Source organism: Mesoplodon mirus (genome assembly GCF_964341445.2).
Source record: "Mesoplodon mirus genome assembly, chromosome: 17".
Lineage (NCBI taxonomy): Eukaryota > Metazoa > Chordata > Mammalia > Artiodactyla > Ziphiidae > Mesoplodon > Mesoplodon mirus.
This window is the reverse complement of record NC_138993.1, coordinates 32,494,453-32,519,084: the sequence shown is the minus strand read 5'-3', so window position 1 is coordinate 32,519,084 and position 24,632 is coordinate 32,494,453. Positions and strand designations below refer to the sequence as shown.

The 24,632-nt window shown below is 37.2% G+C and overlaps 1 protein-coding gene across 1 annotated transcript in view; it reads left to right on the top strand.

Annotated features, from left to right (window-relative positions):
* The window catches only part of DIAPH3 (diaphanous related formin 3), a 542,576-nt gene that overhangs the window by 157,625 nt on the left and 360,319 nt on the right, over positions 1 to 24,632 (top strand). Inside the window, exons 6-11 of the mRNA XM_082601893.1 lie at positions 4,730 to 4,804; positions 4,887 to 4,956; positions 10,624 to 10,760; positions 12,680 to 12,789; positions 23,450 to 23,556; positions 23,843 to 23,961. Of these exons, the coding sequence (XP_082458019.1) occupies positions 4,730 to 4,804; positions 4,887 to 4,956; positions 10,624 to 10,760; positions 12,680 to 12,789; positions 23,450 to 23,556; positions 23,843 to 23,961 (618 nt within the window). The remainder of the gene's footprint in view (positions 1 to 4,729; positions 4,805 to 4,886; positions 4,957 to 10,623; positions 10,761 to 12,679; positions 12,790 to 23,449; positions 23,557 to 23,842; positions 23,962 to 24,632) is intronic.

Here is a 24,632-nt window from a genome sequence, read left to right as displayed (position 1 = left end):
ATGTTTCTTGTATTTTCTCCATTCTATTTCCAAGATTTTGGATCAGCTTTACTATCATTACTCTGAATTCGTTTTCCGGTAGACTGCCTATTTCCTCTTCATTTGTTTGGTCTGGTGGGTTTTTAACTTGCTCCTTCATCTGCTGCATATTTCTCTGTCTTCCCATTTTGCTTAACTTACTGTGTTTGGGGTCTCCTTTTTGCAGGCTGCAGGTTCATATTTCCCGTTGCTTTTGGTGTCTGCCCCCAGTGGGTAAGGTTGGTTCAGTGGCTTGTGTAGGCTTCCTGGTGGAGGAGACTGGTGCCTGGGTTCTGGTGGGTGTGGCTGCATCTTGTCTTTCTGGTGGGTAGGGCTGTGTCAAATGGTGTGTTTTGTGGTGTCTGTTAACTTATTATGATTTTAGGCAGCCTCTCTGCCTATAGGGTTGTTTTCCTGTCTTGCTAGTTGTTTGGCATGGGGAGTCCAGCACTGGAGCTTGCTGGCCATTGCATGGAGCTGGGTCTTAGGTCTCTGGGAGAGCTCTCACCGATTGATATTACATGGGGCTAGGACGTCTCTGGTGGTCCAGTGTCCTGAACTCCGCTCTCCTACCTCAGAGGCTCATGCCTCACACCACGCTGGAGCACCAAGACCCTGTGAGTCACACGGCCAGGTACGTGGGGATTTTCTTGCCCTTTGGGACGTTTGAGGCCCTCTGCCAGCGTTCAGTAGGTGTTCTGTAGGAGTTGTTCCACATATAGATGTATTTTTCATGTACATTTGGGGAGGAAGGTGATCTCCTCGTTTTACTCCTCCACCATCTTGAAGTTCCACCCTAGCAGTAGTTTCTTAAAGGATAGTTGCATTGTGAAATCTCTAGAAAATACAAGTTGCTCACAAACCACAGGATTAACATCTGAATGTCCTCTCTGTGATCACCCTCTCTGAGGAATGGGGACAGTAGGCATCCCTCTCTCTTCAAAAGGAGGGCTTCTAATAGTAGCTGCTGTCCGGTTAAGGTGTCCGAGAGAGTTGTTGTCAGTTTTCATTTCCCAGATTCGTCCTTGATGGAATCAAGACATAAAGTTTCCTTCTAATTTGCTACAACATTCTTCCAAAGTCAACAGTTTCTGCCAGTCATCTTACTGTGAAAGAAGTTGTCTCTGATGTACTGCACCCATACCATTGAGCTCTCTATCTCAATCTTTCAGTTCTCCAGTGAGCAGCTGCAGCTCTTTTCTGTTGTTTCTCAATAGTGGAAATCTCACCTTCTCCCGTTATGGAATTTTAAGAGGTAGATTTTTTGTTAAATTAGTAGTTAGCACATTACTTTCTGCTGTTTGAAAGCGTTTTTTTTTTTTTTTTCCATTACACATGTCATACTAATCTCTGTCATTTCTATTCACAAATAAAAAACATTTGCCCAGTGCTTATTCATCCATGAATGCAGGTTTTAGTTAAACCACATAATGCCCTATGGCACTATGCTGACAGGCACAGAATAAATAACACAGATTTTGTTTCCTGAATATTGATCATTTATAGATCAGTTGATAATTTTTTTCCAGGTTGCTTCTTACATTGATGATGAGAAAATTTTCACTTCTGTAGAAAGCTATCAATTTTAATAAACCTCTGTCAGCACTGCAGACCTGCCTACTCAATATCACTTTTTTATCTTGAACATCTTTTCCAGAAGAGATAGGAAGTGATATTTGCTCCTATTCTTAAAAATAACATTGCTGAAAATAGCAGGGGTGAGGGCAAGGTTTTTGAGAGAATGGGTTTGTGAATGATAACTTGTTAATACAACAATATGTTGGCCTTGCAAATTTTTAAGAAAAACATGGAAACTTTTTATGCACATTTAGTTTGTATTATAATATTACCTTTTCAATAAGTATTTTCTTTCTTTTTTTTTTTGCGGTACATGGGCCTCTCACTGTTGTGGCCTCTCCCGTTGTGGAGCACAGGCTCCAGACACGCAGGCTCAGCGGCCATGGCTCATGGGCCCAGCCGCTCCGCGGCATGTGGGATCTTCCCGGACCGGGGCAGAAATCCGTGTCCCCTGCATCGACAGGTGGACTCTCAACCACTGTGCCACCAGGAAAGCCCTCAATAAGTATTTTCATCAGCTTTCTTTTTATGTTTACATATTAGTGTTTCTTTTGTTATCAAGCATCTTATCTTCCTTTCCCTGCACCCTGTCTGACTTTCCTTGTTATTGATACGTTTTGTATAGTCTGGCTTTCAGAAGGCTGTTGCCAATCTCTCTGATTTTATCATTGTCAAGAAATTAATTCCCACCATGAGTTTAAAGGTTGTAGTGTAAAGTAATTGGGTATAATGCTTCTTTACATTCAACCTTAGTAAGTTTCTTTTATAGAGAATTAGTTCATATGTAATATGCATGAGTGGACATAAGTTTTATTTTAATGGCTCATGTTCTGCATTGTAGAAGAGAGTTATTGAGTGGGTCCAGAAATAGTTGATTTGAGAAATTCTGTGGGTCTTAGTATTCTATAGTTAAATAGTTGTTATAATAGGGGTGATAAATCTTCAAAATAGCTGTGTTCTATTATTTATTACTCAGACTTGATTTACCTGGATTGATATGCTTCCTGAATTTTATAGTGGGCTCCAACATGAGCATATCATGTGCAAGAAAATCTTTTAAAAATCATTAACATAATTTTAAAATACTTTATATATTTTGCTATAAGGCAGTTTTAGGAATAGTAACTTTATTCTCTATGATGATTGAAGGTGATAGCAGTATGAAGAATCCTAAACCATTTATATTAGATTTACAATATCTTTATAGATATACTTTTGAATATAGAGATTGTTGAAACACTTCAAACAAAATACTGAAGTCTTACTGTGAGTTACTATGACAGGAGGGTCTGATGAACAGAGTCTGTCCACACATCTCAGTGCCAGCCCAAGCAAAACGCTCAAATTACTCCTTGCAAGTTTGATTTCAAGCTTTCCTGCTGCAAGTGAAATAAGAATAAATACAGAATTGGATGTCAACAAGGCAAACAGTTAAGTGGGATGCTATAGGCGTTTTCATGAAATTTGAAAGCAAGGTTTGAAATGCCTATAAGTAATCTGTGCAATGCTGATAGTGGAGAGGAAACTCTTAACTTTTGAAGTAGCATCCTGGTTTGAAAACGCCAACTTATATTGAACTTTTTTTCTTCACCTTAGCTATAATAGTGATCTTCAGTCTTTTCTTTTACACGGGAGTATCTTTCCTGTTTTAGTGCATCCTTGAATTAGTTATTCTGTGGTTTTCATAGAGAAGAGATGAGTGAAATAGTCTGAGATGAGTCTGCCAATCTAAATGGCAAATTCTTTTCTTTGCGGGGTGGGTGGTTAAAATCAGAAACTCTGACTATTTGTAGGTGATTAAGCTGTGTTCACAGAAGTGTACAAATGAAGAGGGAATTTTTTTTTTTTAATATTTGGCTGCACCATGCCAGAAATGTGGGATCTTAGTTCCACAACCAGGGATCAAACCTGTGCCTCCTGCAGTGGAAGTGCCGAGTCTTAACCACTGGAACACCAGGGAAGTCCCTGGAATTTTTAAAATAATATTTTTATTTTTCATGCAAATATATTACACTTGGTGTTTACTCTTATTTTCTAAGGAATGTAATATTGTGTCTTAAGTAAGAAAATGGTATTATATCCTGGTATGTGACTTAAATTTTTTATTCTTTATAACATCCTGCTTTTGATTATTGGATGAAAGTTTGTTATTAATATTCCATTTTTCAAAGGCTACACACAGACACACATACACACATAAAATCATACATACAAACAAATATGTATACAGGCACATATATACAAAGAAATACACATATATATCATATTATATCTTTTTCTTTCCCCCACTTTTTGGAAGACTTATTGTTAACATTATTTTATTTATTGTGCTAGGTTTTCCAAATCAACACTGATTTCTCCTAAGGTAGTTTTTCTATAATCAAGGTGAGCTGTTATCTATTGGCACTGCTATCCTAATTACATACATACTTTGATTATATTAATGGGTTTAATGGAATAGAGGTGGTTGGGTCAAGGTGAAAATATTCATTTAAAAATAATGATAAAGCTCTTTTTAAAAATACAACTGCACTTTGAAATTTAAGAAATTGTTAACATTTATAAAGATGTATTTTAGTGGTTTGGAAAATTCTCCTAGAACATGCTTTTACAATATTTTGACTAATTTTTTCAGTAATCTTTTTCTTTATGTAGACTGGAATCTTTTCTCTTTAAATATTGCTCCCTTGCCCAATTTCTGCTCTTTGGAATAGTTCAGAGTGAGGCTTATCCAGTGGTGTGCTGTTAAATGTTTAACAACCAGCTCTGGGTGAGGGGATGCTCTGATTAGCAGCATTTGCTGATTTCTGTAGTGTCAATTACTTCCAACATGGCAGGTTTTAAGCTACTAACATGATGTCAGTGGACATGGGGCATGGAAGAGCTGGGCACACTCAGCTCTCACAAGCCAAGTGCAAGCTGGGTTCAGCACATCACTGGCTTATCACATCATCGCTCCTTTTTTCACAAAGATTATGAATCATGAATGATTTTATACATAGTGTTATTCTTTTATTGTATTTATGACTAGAATATAACAAGTGCAAAATATTTGTGAGTATATAGCATTATTGTGATACTCCAAACTAGAATACTGACTTAATATATGACTACCCTTTCTTCTGTTTTTCAGTTGGGTGGAGAGCTTTGGACATGAGGGGCTTGGATTGTTACTGGACATTTTGGAAAAGCTGATTAGTGGCAAAATGTAAGTATTGCTAATCATTATTTCTAATTAAGCTAAATTTGCATGTCCAATGATGATTCCAACATTGATATCTTTTATGCAGACAAGAAAAAATTATAAAGAAGAATCAGCACAAAGTCATACAGTGTCTAAAGGCCTTGATGAACACCCAGGTATGTACATAGGTAATTGTATTGTAGTTGTTCTATATCAGTTCTTACAGAAATTCTTATGAAAGAAGAGTTATGTAATATAGAATTTGCACTAAAGTGATTCATTGCTTTGATAAGCTCTTCAGTATATAAATGGAAAAAATATTGAAGTATTGATTTCTAGTCTTCTGTCAAATCAGCTGTCTCTCAACAGGAGAAACTTGGGGATAAATCGATCCTCTTCTGGTGCTTAACCCTTCATGCGCAGATTAATTTTCTTTTCCTCCTGTCCTTCTTCCCTACCTCTCTACCTCCCTGTCTGTCCTCTTTTTTGTTCCCTTCCCTCTTCTCTTTTAATTTTCAGAAGTGTAGCATGAATCAGCTTTGAAATCATACACGATTATTAAATGTGGTCTGCAGTAATACTTATTATGAAAGAATTAAGTTGGAAAGACTTAGTTTTTATATTCTAGAGATTTAAATTTTTAATGAAATTAATGTGAACAGATATGAACAGGTCCCAGAAGTGGAGGAGCAATGATGCTTAATGCAAATACAGTTGACCCTTGAACAATATGTGTTTGAACTGTACTGGTTCACTTATACGTGGATTTTTAAAAATAAATACATATTTGGGGCTTACCTGGTGGCACAGTGGTTGAGAGTCCGCCTGCCGATGCAGGGGACACGGGTTTGTGCCCCAGTCTGGGAGGATCCCACATGCCGCGGAGCGGCTGGGCCCGTGGGCCATGGCCGCTGGGCCTGTGCGTCCGGAGCCTGTGCTCCGCAATGGGAGAGGCCACAACAGTGAGAGGCCCGCGTACCACAAAACAAAACAAAACAAAACAAAAACCAAAACATATTTGTACTATAAGTATATTTTTTCTTCCTTCTGCTTTTTTAAAATAACCTTTTCTCTACCTTTATTGTAAGAATATAGTATATAATACATATAACATACAAACTATGTGTTAATCAACTCTGTGTTATTGGTAAGACTTCTGTTCAAGAGTAGGCTATTAGTAGTTAAGTCTTGGGGGAGTCAGAAATTATACTCGGATTTTTGACTGCATGAGGAGTTGGTGCCCCTAACCCCTGTGATGTTCAAGAGTCAACTGTAATATTGAAACCAAATATAATATGGCAGGTCTGCAGTTTGAATATTTAAAGAGGATACATTAGAAGAGAGAAATGGTTTATGCTCTGTACTGAAGCTGGGTTTATCGAACTGTGTTTCCTTTTTTTCATACTGTTAATTGCGGAAATTAGCTCCATTCCATGTCATGTCTCTAGCTCTAACATCTAATCATATCTACCTCATGATGTGTGCAGTAATGATAGGTGTTTTCATTCATTAGACAGCAGGAGAGGAAATTTTACCTATGTTGGGTAATGATTTGTGTTTTATAGCAAAACTGTGTATTTCTGATTAATTTTAATTTTTAATATTTTTGCCTTATTTTTTTTTTTGAAGATGTTGGGGGTAGGAGTTTATTAATTAATTTATTTATTTTTGCTGTGTTGGATCTTCGTTTCTGTGCGAGGGCTTTCTCCACTTGTGGCAAGCGGGGGCCACTCTACATCGCAGCGCGTGGGCCTCTCACTATCGCGGCCTCTCTTGTTGCGGAGCACAGGCTCCAGATGCGCAAGCTCAGCAGTTGTGGCTCACGGGCCTAGTTGCTCCATGGCATGTGGGATCCTCTCAGACCAGGGCTCGAACCCGTGTCCCCTGCATTAGCAGGCAGATTCTCAACCATTGCGCCACCAGGGAAGCTCTATCCTCATTTTTAAAATAAACTTTTAGAGAACTTTGTACTTAAGTACTGGTACTTAAATTATTAACATTTACATTTCTTTTTATTAAATTCAGCAAATATTTATATTTTCTAATTATTTTTTAATTGAATTACTTATGGATTTTTCATCATTTTCTGGAGTTAGGTTTTTTATTTTTAACCAATGAAATATTTTTCACCTCCCTGCTTCCTCCAATCAGATACGATTTTCAGGGAAAATATCTGATGTAGAAATCACAAGTACTTTCTGTACTGAACTCACTGTGCTGTGAGAATTCGATTTTAGATATATTATGTAACTTTTGTAGAGTATGTTTTAAGTGTGAGTGAATAAAGGAATCAAATTGCTCATAGGGAGACATCTTTTCACACTGAGTATATAACACTTGCTTTCAGGCGGGGTGGGGGGGCTTCTAAAATAAGAATATAGAAACTGGAAATTTCACTGGTGATGGGAAGGCTGAGAGTAGCGAAAACCCAGGAACATTTTTCCAAAACAAAGGGGCATGGGGCATTTGGATCATAATTTGAATTTAAGAATGTCATGGTTAAAGTGAAGTGGTATATAGAAGATAATATTCCTACTTGGTTTAAGACTGAATTGGAAAGGGAGTAAACTTTGTGTATTTATATTCTAATTAATATAATGTGATTTATTGTTAAATAATGGCTTATTTTGTTTATAGTTTATGTGGAGCTGGAATATATTCCATTTGCATTTATTGTCATGCTGATATGAATAAAAAGTTACTGATACTTGGAATTATAATGTCTGAATTGTAAACATAATTATATGTGAAATTTTTTGGTAAATATTTTTTTTCCAAGATTGGTTGATGGTTTTTCCTCTACCTTACTGTGCAGTCTTTATAAAAGTTCATTAAATGATGAAAAATGTAGGCTTTAAGAGAAAAAATGTATGTACTAGTACCTTATTTGGTACTAGTAATTAATTATATAATTGATATTATGAGTGAATCTGATATCATTGTATGAAATTGAATTTTTTTATAATACTAAATAGAACTTTATAGTAGTGTTTAAATAGAAGAAGATTTTGAATATTTATTAGGGAGAAAATAATAGTCAAGATGAAAAGTTAAATATCTTTAAATTAAGAGGTAGTCAGAACAGGGGTTTCTTTTTGGTCAGTTAACTTTTTGTGGTAAGGTGTGTACCCCCAGCGAGGGTGCCTTGTTCCTGAAGCCAGCCCCCTCCCTACGTTATCTCTGCTGCTGGTATTAACTCAACGTGGGTAGTCATTCAGCACCAGTGTTCATGTAGGGCATCTGACACAGGGATTTAGTGTATTCACCTTCCCCCGCCTAGCACACTTTCAGTGACCAGTAGTTCTACTGATTAGGTAATAATAGGCCTCAAGTAGACTGCAGAGGGAACCTGGCATTGGTCCTCAGTTTAGAACATGTCAGTGGATCCTGACATTCAGTGGAGAGATATTCTTAGACCTTCTAAATTTGGTCACTATCTCTCTAACCTTGTAATAGCCTTCATTTAATGCACTTTAAGTGCCAGCACAGGTAAGTTGACTATTTCTCTCACAGAGTCAACGGGTTTAGGTTTGCTTTGTTTTTTTTTTTTTTTTTGGCGTTACGTGGGCCTCTCACTGTTGTGGCCTCTCCCGTTGCGGAGCACAGGCTCCGGACGCGCAGGCCCAGCGGCCATGGCTCACGGGCCCAGCCGCTCCACGGCACGTGGGATCCTCCCGGACCGGGGCACGAACCCGCACTCCCTGCATTGGCAGGCGGACTCTCAACCACCGCGCCACCAGGGAAGCCCTGCTTTGTTTTTTTAAATAATTGAATGAGAGTAATTTTATACAGGTAGGCAGCAGTTCAGTCTTTAATTCTAGATCCAGTAGTGGTAATATGGCCTCATTCCAGTCTCAAAATGAGCACCGTACAATTTTCCATTAGTGATGTCAGAATATTGCCAGTGATGCGGCTTTGAGTTCCCAGGACACTGGTCGAAACTAGGAGATCAGAGAATGCTCCTATTCTACCCTTGACACATGGTTTAGGGTCAGAGGGCCTGACAGAGAAGGTAGGTGGTATCCCTTAGAGGAAATCAGTATGAGTTGCTTTGAATGGCTGGAGGAGCCACAGGATTCTGATCCCAGAAGGGCAGGTGCTGGCTCAGGCCAGCCCAGAGTGGGGGAAGTGAAGGAGGAAGTTCTGAAGGCAAGCTTTACTCAGTCTCATGTTTATTAGGACAGAGCTAGCCCTTTGGTACTTGGTAATCATTGGCTGATTGACTTTTTGAATTGGGTTTAAGTGGTACATTACAAAACTCTGACAATTCCCTGGAATGATTGTCGAGGCATATTGTAGTCTCTGGCCCCATGCCTGCTTTTCTTTGTTTCCAGTTATGAAACAGCCCAGAGTATCACAAAAGTGAGCGTTTCCTGGTTGGTTTAGCTGTTTCCTTGTAAACGTTTCCCTGTCACCAACCGGACAGAGAAGTCCCTTCAAAAATCATACCCTGGGGCCCTTGACCCTTCTGTTTGGACTTCCTTCTTTGTACCTGTGTTCTTTAGATAGTGGTTTAAAGCAAGTGCAATATTTCACCACAGTGTGAAGCTTCTTTACGTAAATGCGGTATACAAGACAGGAAACTTATAAATAAGTTTTCATAACATTCATAACGTTCAAAGCATTTGGATCTAAGCTTGTTATAGATTTTACTTTGATACCAATACCTAGTGCTGATTTTGAGTTCATAGGTCTGTAATTGGGATTAAGTTACTTTTTAGTGCTTAGTAGTAATTCTAATCAACTAAATTCTCACTCTTTAAAAGGATCCTCTGGGATGTATGGTAGATAAATAGTACTGTTTTATTGCTTCTATTCATCCTCTGTTATTCGATACTTATCTTCCATAGATTGTAAGTAGACCCTAAGAGATGTATACATCCTTAAATCAAAACACTAAGTCATTAACATAACTCCTTATCTTCCAATTGAATGTGACGTTCTGGCAGTAGCAAACTTTGGCCTTATTCAAAATCATTCCATTTATATAATGTGTTTACAACTGCATTGTCTTTCTGATAACAAAATATCGTTCCGATCAGAATACACATGTTCTTATGGCAGTTTCTACATGGTATCAGCCCGAATCACCCTTCAGCTTTTGCCTGTTTATGAACTAAGTGTTACTATCTAGGCCCGCACTGTGTAATGTGGTTGCCACATGTGGTTACTGAGCCCCTGAAATGTGACTAGTCTGAACTGAGATGTGCTGTAAGTGTACAATACACACTAGATTTTGAATACTTAGGAAGGAAAAAAAAGTAAAAATATCTCATCAATAAATGTTTTATATTGATTATATGTTAAAATGATAATATTTTGGGTATATCGGAATAATTCTATTAAAATCAGTTTTACTTTTTGTTGGAAATTTTACATTGCACATCTGATTCACATTATATTTCTCTGGGACAGTGATCTGTGCATTTATTTGTGGTACCTGTTACCAACCTTCCTTCCCAGTAGAGCTCCTCACGGCCTCAGTGTCTGGTTCAGTATCAGTCTGTTCATTTTGTGTGTTCCTGTTGGGAAATCTCAGTATTCCTCACCACTTCTCTCTTTCTCTATTTGGCCACTTATCTATCATAGTAATTATCAGTCATATTGCTGTAAAATTACCTTTGAGGGGTTATCTATATTTGATTGATTCTCATAGTTCTTAATGTAAAGGGAATACTTCTATGAATTTTTTAGGATGTTATGCATTCTTTATATTTTCTGGCTTTACTACATGTACACATATATTATCTTATAAACATTTTAAAAATAACTACATTTCCTTCAGGGCACTACTTTTTCAACTAACCACTAAAATTTAACCTCTTATTTCCAAAATGTTGTAGTATGGCTTGGAAAGAATTATGAGTGAAGAGAGGAGTCTTTCTTTGTTAGCCAGAGCCATTGATCCTGAGAAGCCCATTATGATGACGGATGTAGTTAAACTCCTTTCTGCAGTGTGCATTGTAGGGGAGGAAAACATGTAAGTCTTCTCAACTTATTTCTCTCATTACATAATAATTTAATACAGTTTGAGTCATATAATATTTTCATTATTCTATTTTAGTCTAGAATTTACTTTAAAAAAATGAACTGTACTTAAGCAGGTGATTTAGATTTATATTGGCTGAACAGAAATATTTGAGTAGTAATTTTTTTCCCTTAATCAATATAGTAGTTATGGGCTAACATGTTTCTATGAAAAATGGATTTCTTCATTATACTTAAACTGTTCTGAACTCAAAACCTAAATAAACATTCTAAATGAAGACTTTGAAAAATATACAAATTGGTTCTGTTTCTTATGTTTTTTTTTTTTTGGATAGAATTAATTCAATAATAAGTGAGTAATTGATAATGTAATGGTTGAGGGTGCAAGGTCCTTGACAGTAAAGTACATACTAAAGTTTTAACTTTAAAGACATTATCCACAATTGCTAGAGCTGTAACTAAAAGACCATTACATACATATTAAAAGATAAATAAAAATAAACCTGTTTTTCTTTTTAAGGAAGATTAGTGTTCTTATTACAAGAAAGCATTTAAAAATTATTTAAAATACCTTTTATAAATGATAAAGATATACAAACTGAACAACCAAAAGAACACAGAAATGGCCCTCCCTCCTATAAGGGAAGGCAGAGCCCTGTAAGTGAAACTTCCTGCACTCATTTAAAAATGGTCCATGTAGAGGTCCTGTGGGGCCGATGACTGTTGTGCCGCTCAGTTTGGACTTAGTTGGAGAGTCAACATGCACCACTCAGCCCTGGCCCTCTGCCCCCATATGTAGCTATAGTGTGTATCCCTGGATGAGGCCGTGCCTGCTGCAGTCCCAGCTGCAAAGCCAGGCGTACAGCTTCTGCACTTTCCCATTTTAAAAAGGCCATGTTAATTTTGGTGCAGAAACCTAAGTGTGAATTTAATGTCGACACAAAGGTACTTCCTGTTCTCCCCCAACTCCTTTCTGCTCCTCCTCCATCCTCCTCCCTTGGCTTCCCTCCTTCCTCTTCCCCCCTCCCTCCCTTACTTCTTGTTTCTTCTATCTCTTTTCTCTTCTTCCCTTTTCCTTCCCTATCCCTTCCTCCCTCCTTTCCTCTCTTCTTGTCCTTCTCCTTTACCTTCTCTTTCTTAATACTCTTGCTCTTTTTCCTCCTCCCTCTTCTACTCCTCTTCCTCCACTTCCATATAATTTTTATTATTTCTTGACTTCAGGATAGGTCATCAAAATGAGTAAATAACTCTTAGGACTAAAGTGTCTACATCCACAAACTGTGTGAGCTTTTACAGTATGCTGGGTACTGTTAGCATAAGCATTCTTTAAAGAAGTAGCAAATATACTTCTTGCATAACTATTATTCTTTATATTTGACTGTAATTCCTTAGTACTATATGTTTTTGGGCACCAGAGCTTCATTTATTTATACTCAAGACAGAGTAGGGTTGTAGTGGTTAAGAGCATTTATATAGTGCTCACTACACAGGTCTACCATTTAGTAGACCTGAGACCCTAGACAAATGGTTTAACCTTTTTCTTCCTCAGTTTCCTAACCTATAATCTGGGATAAAAATAATTACCCCATATTATAGAGTTCATAGAATTATATACATTAAAAATGGTTAATATTTGTAAACTGTTTTAAATAGTGCCTGATGTGTAGTAAGTACTATATAAATGCTTGATAAATAAACATGATCATAGTGTTATTATGAGGAATAAATGAATTAAAACATGTAACATAGTTCATGCTTGATATGTGCTATGTGATCAGTAAGCTACTTTTAAAATGTTATTGGTTGCCTAGGAGTAGTCACTCTGGAGTTTAGTAGACTAAGCTATTTTATTGGGTTATTTGGGTTATTTGCTGTTTGCAATTTACTTTATAATTTCAAATTTTTCAATAGCCTTGAAGAAGTTTTAGAAGCTTTAACATCAGCTGGAGAAGAAAGAAAAATTGACAGATTTTCTTCTATTGTGGAAGGTCTTCGGCACAATTCAGTTCAATTGCAAGTAGGTTTCATGTTTATTATTCATACTGTTTTTTGTAACTGTTTCCTGACTGACTTATATTTAATACTGTAGTATGAAACCCCACATGCCATTTAAAATTTTATAGCATTTTTAATAAATACAGAATTCTAACATATCATAATTTATCTTATAGATACAAATTTATGTACACCTATAATTATTTCCTTAGGTTCCTAGAAGTTGACTTACTAGATTTCTCTGTGAAATATATAATCATAGTCCATGAATTGTTATCTCAATTGTTGATTTTTATAATTTTTTAAGAAATTTAGGCAATTGAGTGAATTGTGGCTTCTCGTTGTATTAGTTTTATATCTGAAAAGTTGAGAGTGTCCATGAGTAAAAAGACCAAGATACACTTAGAAAAATCCTTTCAAAGATTTTTTTTTCTTTCAAAGATTTTTAAGCGCTCCCAAAAAGTCACATTTAGACTTGAAACATTATAGTACCCAAGCTGCATGTCAAATATTCATTTAATTTCTCCCTTTTTTTAAAGACACAAGAATTTATTGCTATAACTTTTGTTACAATCATTGCTAATCAAACCTAAGTATTTTTAAGGAATTATTGATGACTGATTCCTACCTTCAAATTAAAAGAAATTTAATTGGTGTGGTTGGGACCTGGGTATTGGGATTTTTGAAAGATCCTCAGGTGATTCTAATGTGCAATAAAATTTGGAAACCAAGGTGCTACTAGCTATGAAGTAAATCTGTTTCACACTTAATAGTAAAATATTATAGTTTTAATCTTTACTTGAAAGCTCTGTGTACCTTAGCCATTTAATTGTTTCTCATTGTGGTAGGAATAGAAAAGCCAGATCTTAGTGTTAAATTAATAAAAAATAAGCATGGTATTTGATGAAAAATCAGAAAATGTTAGGGACTGTCAAATTAATAATTTATTATGACATTTCTGAAGACGGTAGTTTGTGAATCTGCTTCTAGTGACAATGTTTGTGAATGGTGGTGAGGAACCCTGTGTGACTGGTTTCTCGGGACAGTATGCAGACTTGAAGATCTGAGTACGTGTATGGTCACTATTGCATGGGTCCAGTTCCTGGTGCTTCTGGAAAAGAGCTCCTCCTTCCACATCTGGGAGTGGGGGCCTGGGCTTTGTGTCCATCGCTGACCTCAACCCTGCTCCTTCAGTTGCTCGGTGGGCTGGGGTCTGTTAATCCATATACCATTACCCTCATTTCCCTTTCCTTCTCATTTCTCATTGGCCCCAGATTCCCTGTTCACCACAGGACTAATGAAGAGTGAGCCTAAAAGAAACTGTGTAGAGAAAAGCTGAACAATTACTTTATCTGGGTTTTCCTCTAGTACTCATGTAACTTTTACATGCCCAGTGTTTGTGCAAATACCACTAGGTTATTAGATTAATTTTGGTAATTTGTGCAGCTTATTAGAAATTATGTCTAGTTTAAAAATCTCCCTATGAAATGTAATAGTCCCATGTAAAGTTTATTCCCTAAGTAAGGACCTTTTGGTCCTAATGCATACTTTTTGTATTTAATGACACACATGTTACAGGAATGATGAAAACAACAGAGTTCTGAGTCAGGCAGGCTTGAATTTGAGTCCCAGCTCTTCACATCGTAGCTTTAGTGACTCTGGATCAGTTCCCAAATCTTTTCTATATTTCAGTTTTCTCAGTTGCAAGATGGCAATAATCTCAGTACCTAGCTCATTGTTGATGCAAGGATTACATAGGATATAGGTTTAAATGCTTAGTATGCTGCTTGGTTCATTAGCAGAAGCGTTCAGTAAATGCTAGCTTTAAAAGTAATTTTGGTAAATTAAAAAAATAAAGTCAGTGGAGATTAAATGTGATCTTCATTTTTTAAAGAAACATTACCAGTGTTGATATTAAAATTGATACTTTCTATACAACCCAGCATTTAATGAAAACTTGCTAATGAAAACTTATGTTCACACAAAAATGCATGCACAAATTTTTATAGCAGGTTTATTTGTCATAGCCCCACACTGGGAACAACCTCGTGTCCCTCAACAGGTGAATGGTTACACTGTGGTACACCGTGCATATAATACTATTCCACATCAAAGAGGAATGAACTACTGACTTAATGCAACTTGCGTGAATCTTCAGAGAATTATGCAGATTGAAAAATGCCAGTCCTAAAAGGTTACACACTGTGTGGTTTCATTTACATAACATTCTTTTTTTTTTTTTTTTTTTTTTTTTTTTCCCGGTACGCGGGCCTCTTACTGTTGTGGCCTCTCCCGTTGCGGAGCACAGGCTCCGGACGTGCAGGCTCAGTGGCCATGGCTCACGGGCCTAGCCGCTCTGCGGCATGTGGGATCCTCCCGGACCGGGGCACGAACCCGCGTCCCCTGCATCGTCAGGCGGACTCTCAACCAGTGCGCCACCAGGGAAGCCCCAAAGTACTTTTTAAGGGAGGATTGTTACATTTACTTAAGTCTGCTAATAATAATGATGAAGATAACGTGACTACCTCTGATTCTGATAGGGTCCAGTCTTCATGTGTGTGATTAGTTTCTTGTGTTGTCTGGGTCTTCCTTAGAAGAGGGTTGGAATAATGTGAGTGCACCAATCTCTAGTATCCGTCACACTTTGATTTTCATCGTTATTTTCATTTCTATCCTCTTATTATTATTTTTTCTTTCTATGTGTGTCTTCTTTTTTCTCTTGTTAGAGCCATACTTTGCTAGAGTGTCAGAAGCATTATCTAGATCCTAAAGAGTTTGTTCAAACCCATGTTGTTGGGCATAGGGCTGATGGAATTGGGGTAGATTTTTGTCAGGAAAGGAATCAAAGTGTGGGAATCCTGGAGTTTTGGGGGTTGGCTATTTGACTTTTCCTCTGCATCTGTGTCCTCAGTGATGGCACGCTGTACCTTCCCTTCCTATGGTGTCTTCCTGGACTTCTGGAGTGTCAAGAACACAAAGGATCTGTGGTTTTATGCCACTTGTAAACTACCGTGTTAGTCTGCCACACTTGTATGGGTGCTGCTGTCAAAAGACACAAACTCCTAGGTCAAAAACAAAGGACTTCAGTTACCCACAGCCATAGCAGTTAGCTTAAGTATCAGCTTTGTCAACCCCAGTTTCCAGTTTCAGTGGGTTGTGTTATAGGGACGACACCCTGAGCTTAGAGAATCCAAGTCTGCTATCATGGGCAGCAGTTACTCTGACTGATACAGGCTGTGATGAGATCCATTCCATTTGTCTCCTAGAGTATTTAATTAAGCCTGCTGGTCAGCAGTGCTTCAAGCAGCAGGTTGAGGCTGCCCTGCAGTACTGACCTCAGGCATGCCTTCCAGGTCCCAGATCCCATCAGCTGAACAAATCCCCTAAACCGTCAGGGTCTATCTTAGGACACCAGGAGGCTTTCTTATCTTCTTCTGTTGCTCTTTCACTCGGCCTGAGGTATTAATGATTGCACAGACTTCCCTTTGTTCAGCAAGGAGGCCATCTGGGGCAACTCTTTCATCTGTAACAACCCTGCCAGTGAGTTAAAGCTGACCTGAGTGCCTTGCAGGGCTGACGCAGTGTCACTGATTACTTCAGCTAAAACCAGGGACACATTTCGTATCATCTGTTCTAATTTGGTGACTCATCGTAGGGATAACTGTCTGCAGGTTCACGTATGTAGTGATCAGTGTTCTCTCCAGGAAACTCCCCAGAATAACTAAAGTTGACCTGGGTGTGGAGAGATGGCCACAGTTGTCTGTGGCTGTACGTGTGCTGGTACTGTTTCCTCACACACCTGAGCATCTCTTATGAGCACCTCTGAGGTGTAAGTCATGGTGTTTTTGGAGAGAGAGGCAAGTTAATGCCTGGCTTCCCCACAAGATACATAGTTTTGAAGGTGCACATGGTGTTCCTGGAAGGAACATGTTGTTTATAGTTGTTGGGGACCCCCAATTGGGATCTCTGTCAGTTGGGGGGCTACCAGGTGGCAGTGCTTTCAACAAGGCCTCCCAGCCAGCTGATAAACTTTTGGGTTCTCAGTTCAGGAAATAATTGAGTCCAGTCTTTATTTTGGAGGGACTGTCTGAAGACATGGCTGCAATGGCAGGTTGTGTTACAGGAGCTTGGAGAACACAGATCTTTCAGAATGGGCTGTGGGTCTGCCTGCCCTTTTGCTCTGGAGGGGATATGCTGTCTCTGTCTCCCAAGATGGTTTGCTATACAGACATCCTTGTCAAGGTCTTGCAGAAGAAAAGCCATCTGTACCTCTACTTGCAATACATGCACAGACACAGAGAGAATTGCCTAGCAGCAGAGAGCAGACTGTTGCACCTCCTTCTGTCACCTTTTTGGCTTCTTTTCCTTCAGCCTGATGCTCCTGGTGTTGTACACAAAGGTGTGCATTTGTTGTACCTTGATGTTGAGTGAACAGAACAAAACCTTCACTAATTTCGGTTCATATGATACTACAGAGTAGTACTACAAAGTACTCTGTACTTTGAAATATGTTACTTGGCAATAATCGACAAATATGACATTGAAACGGATAAGTTACAATGCCTTTTTGAATTTAGCCAAGTTTATTAGCTTCTGTTTGTTTTGTTTCCCTTACCCCTTAAATGCTCAAAATGTACCCAAGTTTAATTTTGCACGAGACCAAAGGTCTTCCTATAATGAATAGTCATATCTTGATTTACTGTTTCTTTTTGTTTCAAGTATCTCCTACCCCCTCAAAAAAGTCAGTGTTAACTAGAGTTATTTTTAATATCAAGTAAGTCATTTGCACATTTAATGAAGGATACAGAGTGTAGTAGAACGTTTATCTTTAGGATCACAGTTGGGGCATTCCAGAAGGATGCAGAGATCAATTTATTTTAATTCCTCTCTTTTTTTACCACTACTTTTATTGAGGTTTGCAGCAGTTTGGTTGCTGTATCTGTATGAATCAAAATGGTAAACATATTAAAATGGACTAGTAAATAATATGCCATTAAGCTAATAAAAAATTAAAGAAACAGTAAAATAATATACTAACGTGAACTCATATTGTCATGTGGAGCACATACCTACTAAACTAAAAAAAAACATTTTTGTCCTAGAGTATACTGCCAATTTTCTGAGTCTAATACATTTTTTCACTTATGCTACAATAGACCACCAAAAAAATACACTTAATTCATGACTCAAGGTAACTGCAAAGTTTCATAATTAACCAGTCAATTAGTTAATTATTCAGAGATTGCCGTTCAGGGTTCTGCTAGATATTAGAACTATAAAAATGAATGAAATACACTGCTTAAGTCCTTAAGAAGCTTATACTCAGGAACTTATAGCTGGCTAATGTTTCATATGAAAATTGCGATACTAGGAGTTTCAACAAAATGGGAGAACACAGAAGAAATTCATGATGTCTCGGGGGAGTGTCTGAATAAACATTTAAAAATCCAAGTTCTGTCTTGAATCCAACTGTTCCTGTTCATATACATTAGGGCCTCTTGAATCCTTCAGTTTATTTCTCTGCATCTGTATGAGATATATGCAGTTACCTCAAGCTCTGACTTGTCCTCTTACTGTGTTCATTTACCAAATATTTAATTGGAAATATAAGTAAAATTATAGGACTTTACATATGCTGATATACTTCACTCTTTCTGTGTTTGTCTACATAATTTAGTAGTCTATTTCAGTTTATATTCTGAATTAACGCATGAGATTTTAAAATTCTTTGGAGTTTCTTTAGTTGCAGTTTAGGCAAGATATTTCTCTATAAGCATCATTTATTCATTTTAACTTGATAATGTAGAATTTGATTGTGCAAAGAGAGACAGATGATTTCTGCTATGGGGTAGAGAAGATGAATAGCGGTCTGACCTGTGTCTTCCAGGCCCAGATAGTAAGTATTCACAGATTCTGACAGAATTTTTATTTAAGTACTTTACTGGTGCTTGTTTCCAGTCTGAATTTAGCTTAGGAAGCTGATATGTTTTCAGTGTAGTATAGCCATCATTTTACATGTGAAAACATGTTATATTCAGGATGAATATGTTGACCAAGCGTGAACTTTCTAAAGAATGCTTGCTTTTGCTGTTTGTTGGATACCTTTTCAATTCCTTCCACATAATCATGGAGAAAGCATCTGTGCTGGTGGCCTTTGAGAAACCTGGACAGGCCTGTGTTCGAGGCTCAAGCATCACTGCTATTAGTATACCTGGAATTTTGTGCTTAAACTTGTTTGTCTGAAAAGGGTTGGAAACCAAAGGTTAAAGGTGCATAAAGTGTTTATTTTTTCTCCTGTTTGTGTTGCACATAGTGATAGCATTAAAGTAAATTGTGTACTAGAGGAACTTTAGGTGATGCATATTCACATACGAAGAAACATTCTCACTTCATTTTCAAGGGCAGAAAGCTGCTTTGCTGATTAAGTGATGTAAATTCCGGCATGTGTCTTTGCCTTGCTGTTTAAACCTCTTTCTACTTCTAATGATTTTCCTTTGATCATTTGCCTTGTTCTTAAGATTGCCTTTGACAAGTTCTATCCCTCATATTGAATATCTTTGAGATTTTTGCTTACAGTTTATCTACTTTGTCCCCTGTTACATGTCTTTACCCCTCTAGTTTACAACATTGCTGACATTTGTCCCACTATTTGTAATTACTGTTTTGGCTGCTTATTTTGCTAATCCTTGGCTATGTGGGGTTTGCTGGTCTCAGCTTTTGTAGGACATTTTCAGTCTGTTGCTGCTCTTGAGGAAATCCTCAACTGTCCTGAATTCTAGCTGGATATGTGCGTGCCTGTGTGTGCAGACACATCTTTATAGCTAGAAGTTATGTTAAAAATACCTTTTCTCATGTAATGCTCCTTTTTGATAATTGGGGCAAGAGTAACAAATGAGTTTACAGCATTTACTTTCCAAATCATTAGAACTGAGTACATATCTAATACCTAAAGATGTGTCTTACTTATAAGCCTTGTTTAAACCAAAGGTTAATAAGCAGTATTTCTAAAGCATAAAGGTACATTTGGAGCAAGGAGAATATTTTAGAGCCAATTTTAATTGTATGCTTTCATTTACTCGTTGCATATGGTACATGTGAGAAGGAAAATGTTTTCCATGTGCAACAGCAGTTCTGTCCCTTTGTAGAAACTTCTCGTCAAGTCACCAATTTGCCAGATGCAGTGGTAATTACCTTAGTTGACCTATTAGAGCATTTGACACAGTTGATCACTCTCCCTGTTGACACACTTTTCTCCCATTCTTCCAGGACACCACAATCTCTTCATTTATCTTCTACCACGTTGATAGCTTTTTACTTTTCTTTAACTCAGTTCCTCAACCTTCAAATCAAAACCTACAATTGAAATGTCCCAACCAGTTCTTGTACCTCCTCTTCCCTCTCTCTTTACCACTCTCTCGGTGATTCCATCTAAGATCTTGGTTTTTACATACAAATGCTGTGGTACTCTCTTTCTCCAACTGGAGTCTCCTATATCCAATTTCCTTTTCTAGTTTTTTCGATGAGGATCAATAATAGACAATATTTCCAACTAACATCTCCAAAACTTAAGTCCTGATCTTTCTTCCCAAGCCTGTTTCCTCTGTTTATGCTGATTTTTTTTTCTAGCTTAATAAATGTCAGCCTTTGAATTGCCCAGGCAATTCAAACTGTGGATTCAATCTTGCCTCCTCTCTTTCTATAGTAGTGATTTCTGTTTTTTTCATTTCATAGCTGCATCCCTAGCACCAAGAAGTGCTTGGCAGACATCATTAACAGGCTTGGAAGGAATGAAATGCATGAGCTAGTAAACAGAGAAGGTCTGGTGCCCAAAGATCGAACCTTCAGATAAGTTAGGATGCTCCCAGGAGGGCAGAAACTCTTGTTTTCTTACCCTTGTCAGTTCCAGAGGAAGGTAGCTTTTGCCTGCTGTTGAAACTGTTAGTATGGCATAATTAATGCAAATTAATGGAGATCATATATGCTACATTTTTGGAACATCAGACAGAACATGGTGATTGATTCTTTACGATGAATATCACAATTTCATTATTTCCTTGAGCTTCTGTTAACTTTCCAGCATTCACTAACTAATTTTAAATGAATGTATGATTCCTAATGTACATTTCAATCTCAGAATTTTAAAAGCAGGATTTATGCTATTCTCCTGTGAAATTTGTTTCTTTCCTTGCATTTTATGTCTCTGTTAATGGTCCCACCTCCTATCTAGTTGAACAACAAAGGTGGGAGGACTTGTAAATTCTTTTCTTTTGCCTCAACCGCATGTTCACCCAGCCATCAAATGTTTTTCAAACGTTGTTCAAGACCTCCTCATCGCTCAACGAAGCTACTTGTATGATAGCTTCTTAACTTGAATCTATTACCTCTATTATCGCCGCTCCTGCAAAAAATCCTTTATGATTTCCCCTATTTCCAGCTGAGTCAGAAAGTTCTGATTCGGCACATGGAGCTGTGCCTCATCTGTCTGGCTTCATCTTTATTGAGTCCTTCCCCTGTTCTCCCACTTCCCGCCTTACAAACTGCGCAGGAAATCTGAATTCATTGTAATTCAGCAAAAGAGCCCAGATCTTTGAACATGTAAATTGCTCTGCTTTAAACATCTTCGTCCTCCTTTTCATCTGGCTGTCTCCCTATTAATCCTTAAGAGTCAGTACTGTTCCTCAGCTTTCCTTGTTTTTATTTACTGTCTCCACATTCTCATCATATACTGAACACATCTCTTACAGTACATAGTATACTTGTGTTACTGAGCCTACTTATCTTCACTAGGGTAGGCAACATGTCCTATTTTACCTTTTTAGTTCCTGAGCCTTTTCTACTGTCTCTAGGAATTGAGTTATATGGGATAGATGCCAGATTGGCTCCCACTTATGCTGGTATGCTATACCAGTGTGAAATCATGTGATAAAAAAGGTCTAAATGTCTCAATATATGTATTAGAAACCTAGAAGGAACTCTTTGGTCTTTACCTTGATTATAGAATTTTTTATCTGTAAGGACATAAATCAATACATTTTATTGTATGTAGACATATGTTTACATGATATAAATTAATCAAAGAGTGGTTGTAGGTCATGATAGTGGCAAATTAGTGTTACAATTGGGAAGGGATCCTAAAGAATTAAATTCATTATTTCAGCTTAAGTCAGTTCCTAGTTTTCCTTTTATGAAAAATTGCCTTTTAAAACGTTTCCTGGGAATAATTTGGATGATTCTTTTCCCTTCTTTCTCCTCAATTTCATGCTAATATTATTCTACACATATCAACTTTCCATTTAGGTGATATTTGCTGCTAATTTTTATGTTGTTTATTTTTGCTTCTTTCTTTGAGTTGTCTATAATTTGCATCTTTTCCTGGAAACCTGGTGACTAATACTAATTTAATTTCTCTGAACGTAGAGAAATTAAATTAGTATGCTAATTTAAATATTTGTATGCTGTTTGAGATCTTTTAAAATGCTGAAAAAAAACATTTGTGGGTATTGGGTAATGACTGGCAAGGAAGTGGAAAGAAAGCATTTTAAACTTGACTTTCTGACATGAACTGGTTACAGCTGAGTGAGCGTGTACTGGAAAGGTAGACACCGTTTTAAGTTTTTTCTTTTTTTCTTTCAAATATGTTTTCCTTTTCCCTCTCTTTCAAGTTCTGACAGTAGAGGCATGCTGGCCAGATTTTAGTGTTTAGATATCAAATAGAACAATTACAATATATTTCAACCAGCAGGAACCGAGACCCCTGTTGGTGTCTTAATCCCAAAATGGCATTTTAAATTCATATAAACCTTGCCTTAAGGGATGGAGAAAGGACAATTTAGGGAACAGCATGAGGTTAAACACATTGATCTGTAAGCTGGTCTTTCTTGTTAGATTTTGGTAGAATGTGGACTTAGAAAAATAACATCATCAACAACAGCAAAGAATTCCTTGCTTCTCTAGAAGCAACCTCTTTTGCTTCCATTATATAGATTTTGGATGATGAAAGATATAATTCAGCCAGGGATTTAAAAAAAAGGAGATCCAGGTTGAAAGTTGGAGTGTTAAATATGAATGGGAAAATACAGCGATTTTTAATTTTCATCATTTAAGTTATATACTAAAGCATTTAGTTAGCTATGTTATTTCTTTATATCTTCTTAATAAGCGTAACACACAGTAAACTGAATTTTTGTCAAAGTGTAGGAACCATTGCCTGATAAGTTAACTTCTAGTAATTAGCTGTGCAATGTTCATGATATAATTTTTGGTTATAACAAGCCCATTAACTAGTTTCAGGCCTTTTTTAACTCTCGTTGACTTAAAGTCTTTGGGTTCCTCTTGATGAATGGGAAATTATTTTATTATCCTATTTTAGGATAGGATCTATCTAAGGATATTTATAGTTTTTCAACTAGTGTGTGTTCAGTTTATGTCTTATGTGTATGGAATGATATTTTTGGACAAGAACTTAACTTTTACTTGGAGTGAATTAAAAATTCCACTGAAACTATATTTCTTGTCTAATTTATAATTGACTAAAATATTTTACATACAAATTATCGTTTTAATAGACTCACCTGTGAAGGAAGATATTTGATAATACTTGGAACACAGCCTTGATGTTTCAGTTCTATTACTCCTTTAATGTCAGAATCCAAGTCTAAGTCTTGCTGTGTAATTTATTGTAGGTAGCATGTATGCAGCTTATCAATGCCCTTGTTACATCTCCTGATGATTTGGACTTCAGGCTTCACATCAGAAATGAATTTATGCGTTGTGGATTGAAAGAGATATTGCCAGTAAGTGCCCTGCAGTCTCCTTATTAATATTTAAATTAGAGAAGTACTTGAGTAGGGGGAAATTTAGATAAATTACCTTCAAGAATAATTTATCTGTGGGAAAAAAGGCTTGAGTGTAAAATCTATTTTTGAAATAGATGATAAGGTTTGAGTATTATTTAACACTTTAAGTGTTTGAATGCTGTAAATCAAGTTGAATGGTTGGTTTATTGTTTATGTTTATCATTAATTTTTTGCATTGTTAAAAACAAAACTGTTCCTTATAATTCCTATTTAATACCTCTAGAATTTAAAACGTACTAAGAATGATGGCCTGGATATCCAACTTAAAGTCTTTGACGAGCATAAGGAAGAAGATTTGATTGAGTTCTTCCATCGCCTCGAAGATATTAGAGCTGAACTTGAATATCCTTTTGTTCTGAAGTCTAATCAAATATGTAAAATTACTGCTAACCCTTAAACAGCCCCCACCCCATAAAATATTAAACTTCTGAAGCCATTTCTAGATAAATGATATAAAATCAAACCTTTATTGAATCAGAAGGATGTTTGTATAAACCTTTTTTATTTTTTTAGTTTATGTGTGTTTTTGTGAATACATGCATATGCAAATGGATGTTACAATCTACAAATGGATGCTTTTTAGACAAGCCTTTTATGTATACATGTACAATCTGTTCTTTTTGTTTGGCACCTCCCCTCCCCCTAGTGCCTTCATCATTAGGAATAGGTGCCCTTAGCCTGCTGGTTAGTTCCTACCCTGTACCTTGGGTGTATCCTCATATGGGCCTTTGTTAATTCTGTGCATCTGCAGATGTCTGTGCTTGTTCAGAGATCTGCCACCTTTCTGTCTTCCACTGGGGCTGCTCCATGGTAGGTAATGCCTGGCACCAGCCCTCTTGGTCAGGGCTCCCCCAGAACCCAAAGACTTCATTCACAGCCAGCTCCCCACTACTCTTTCTGCCAGCAGTATCTTGGCTCAAGAGAGGAATATTGGTTGGAGTTGATTGTGGAGGAGAAGCCAGGAAGTGTCAGGTCAAGTTGTCATTTGCACATAGTTTTCCCTCTATTCTCAT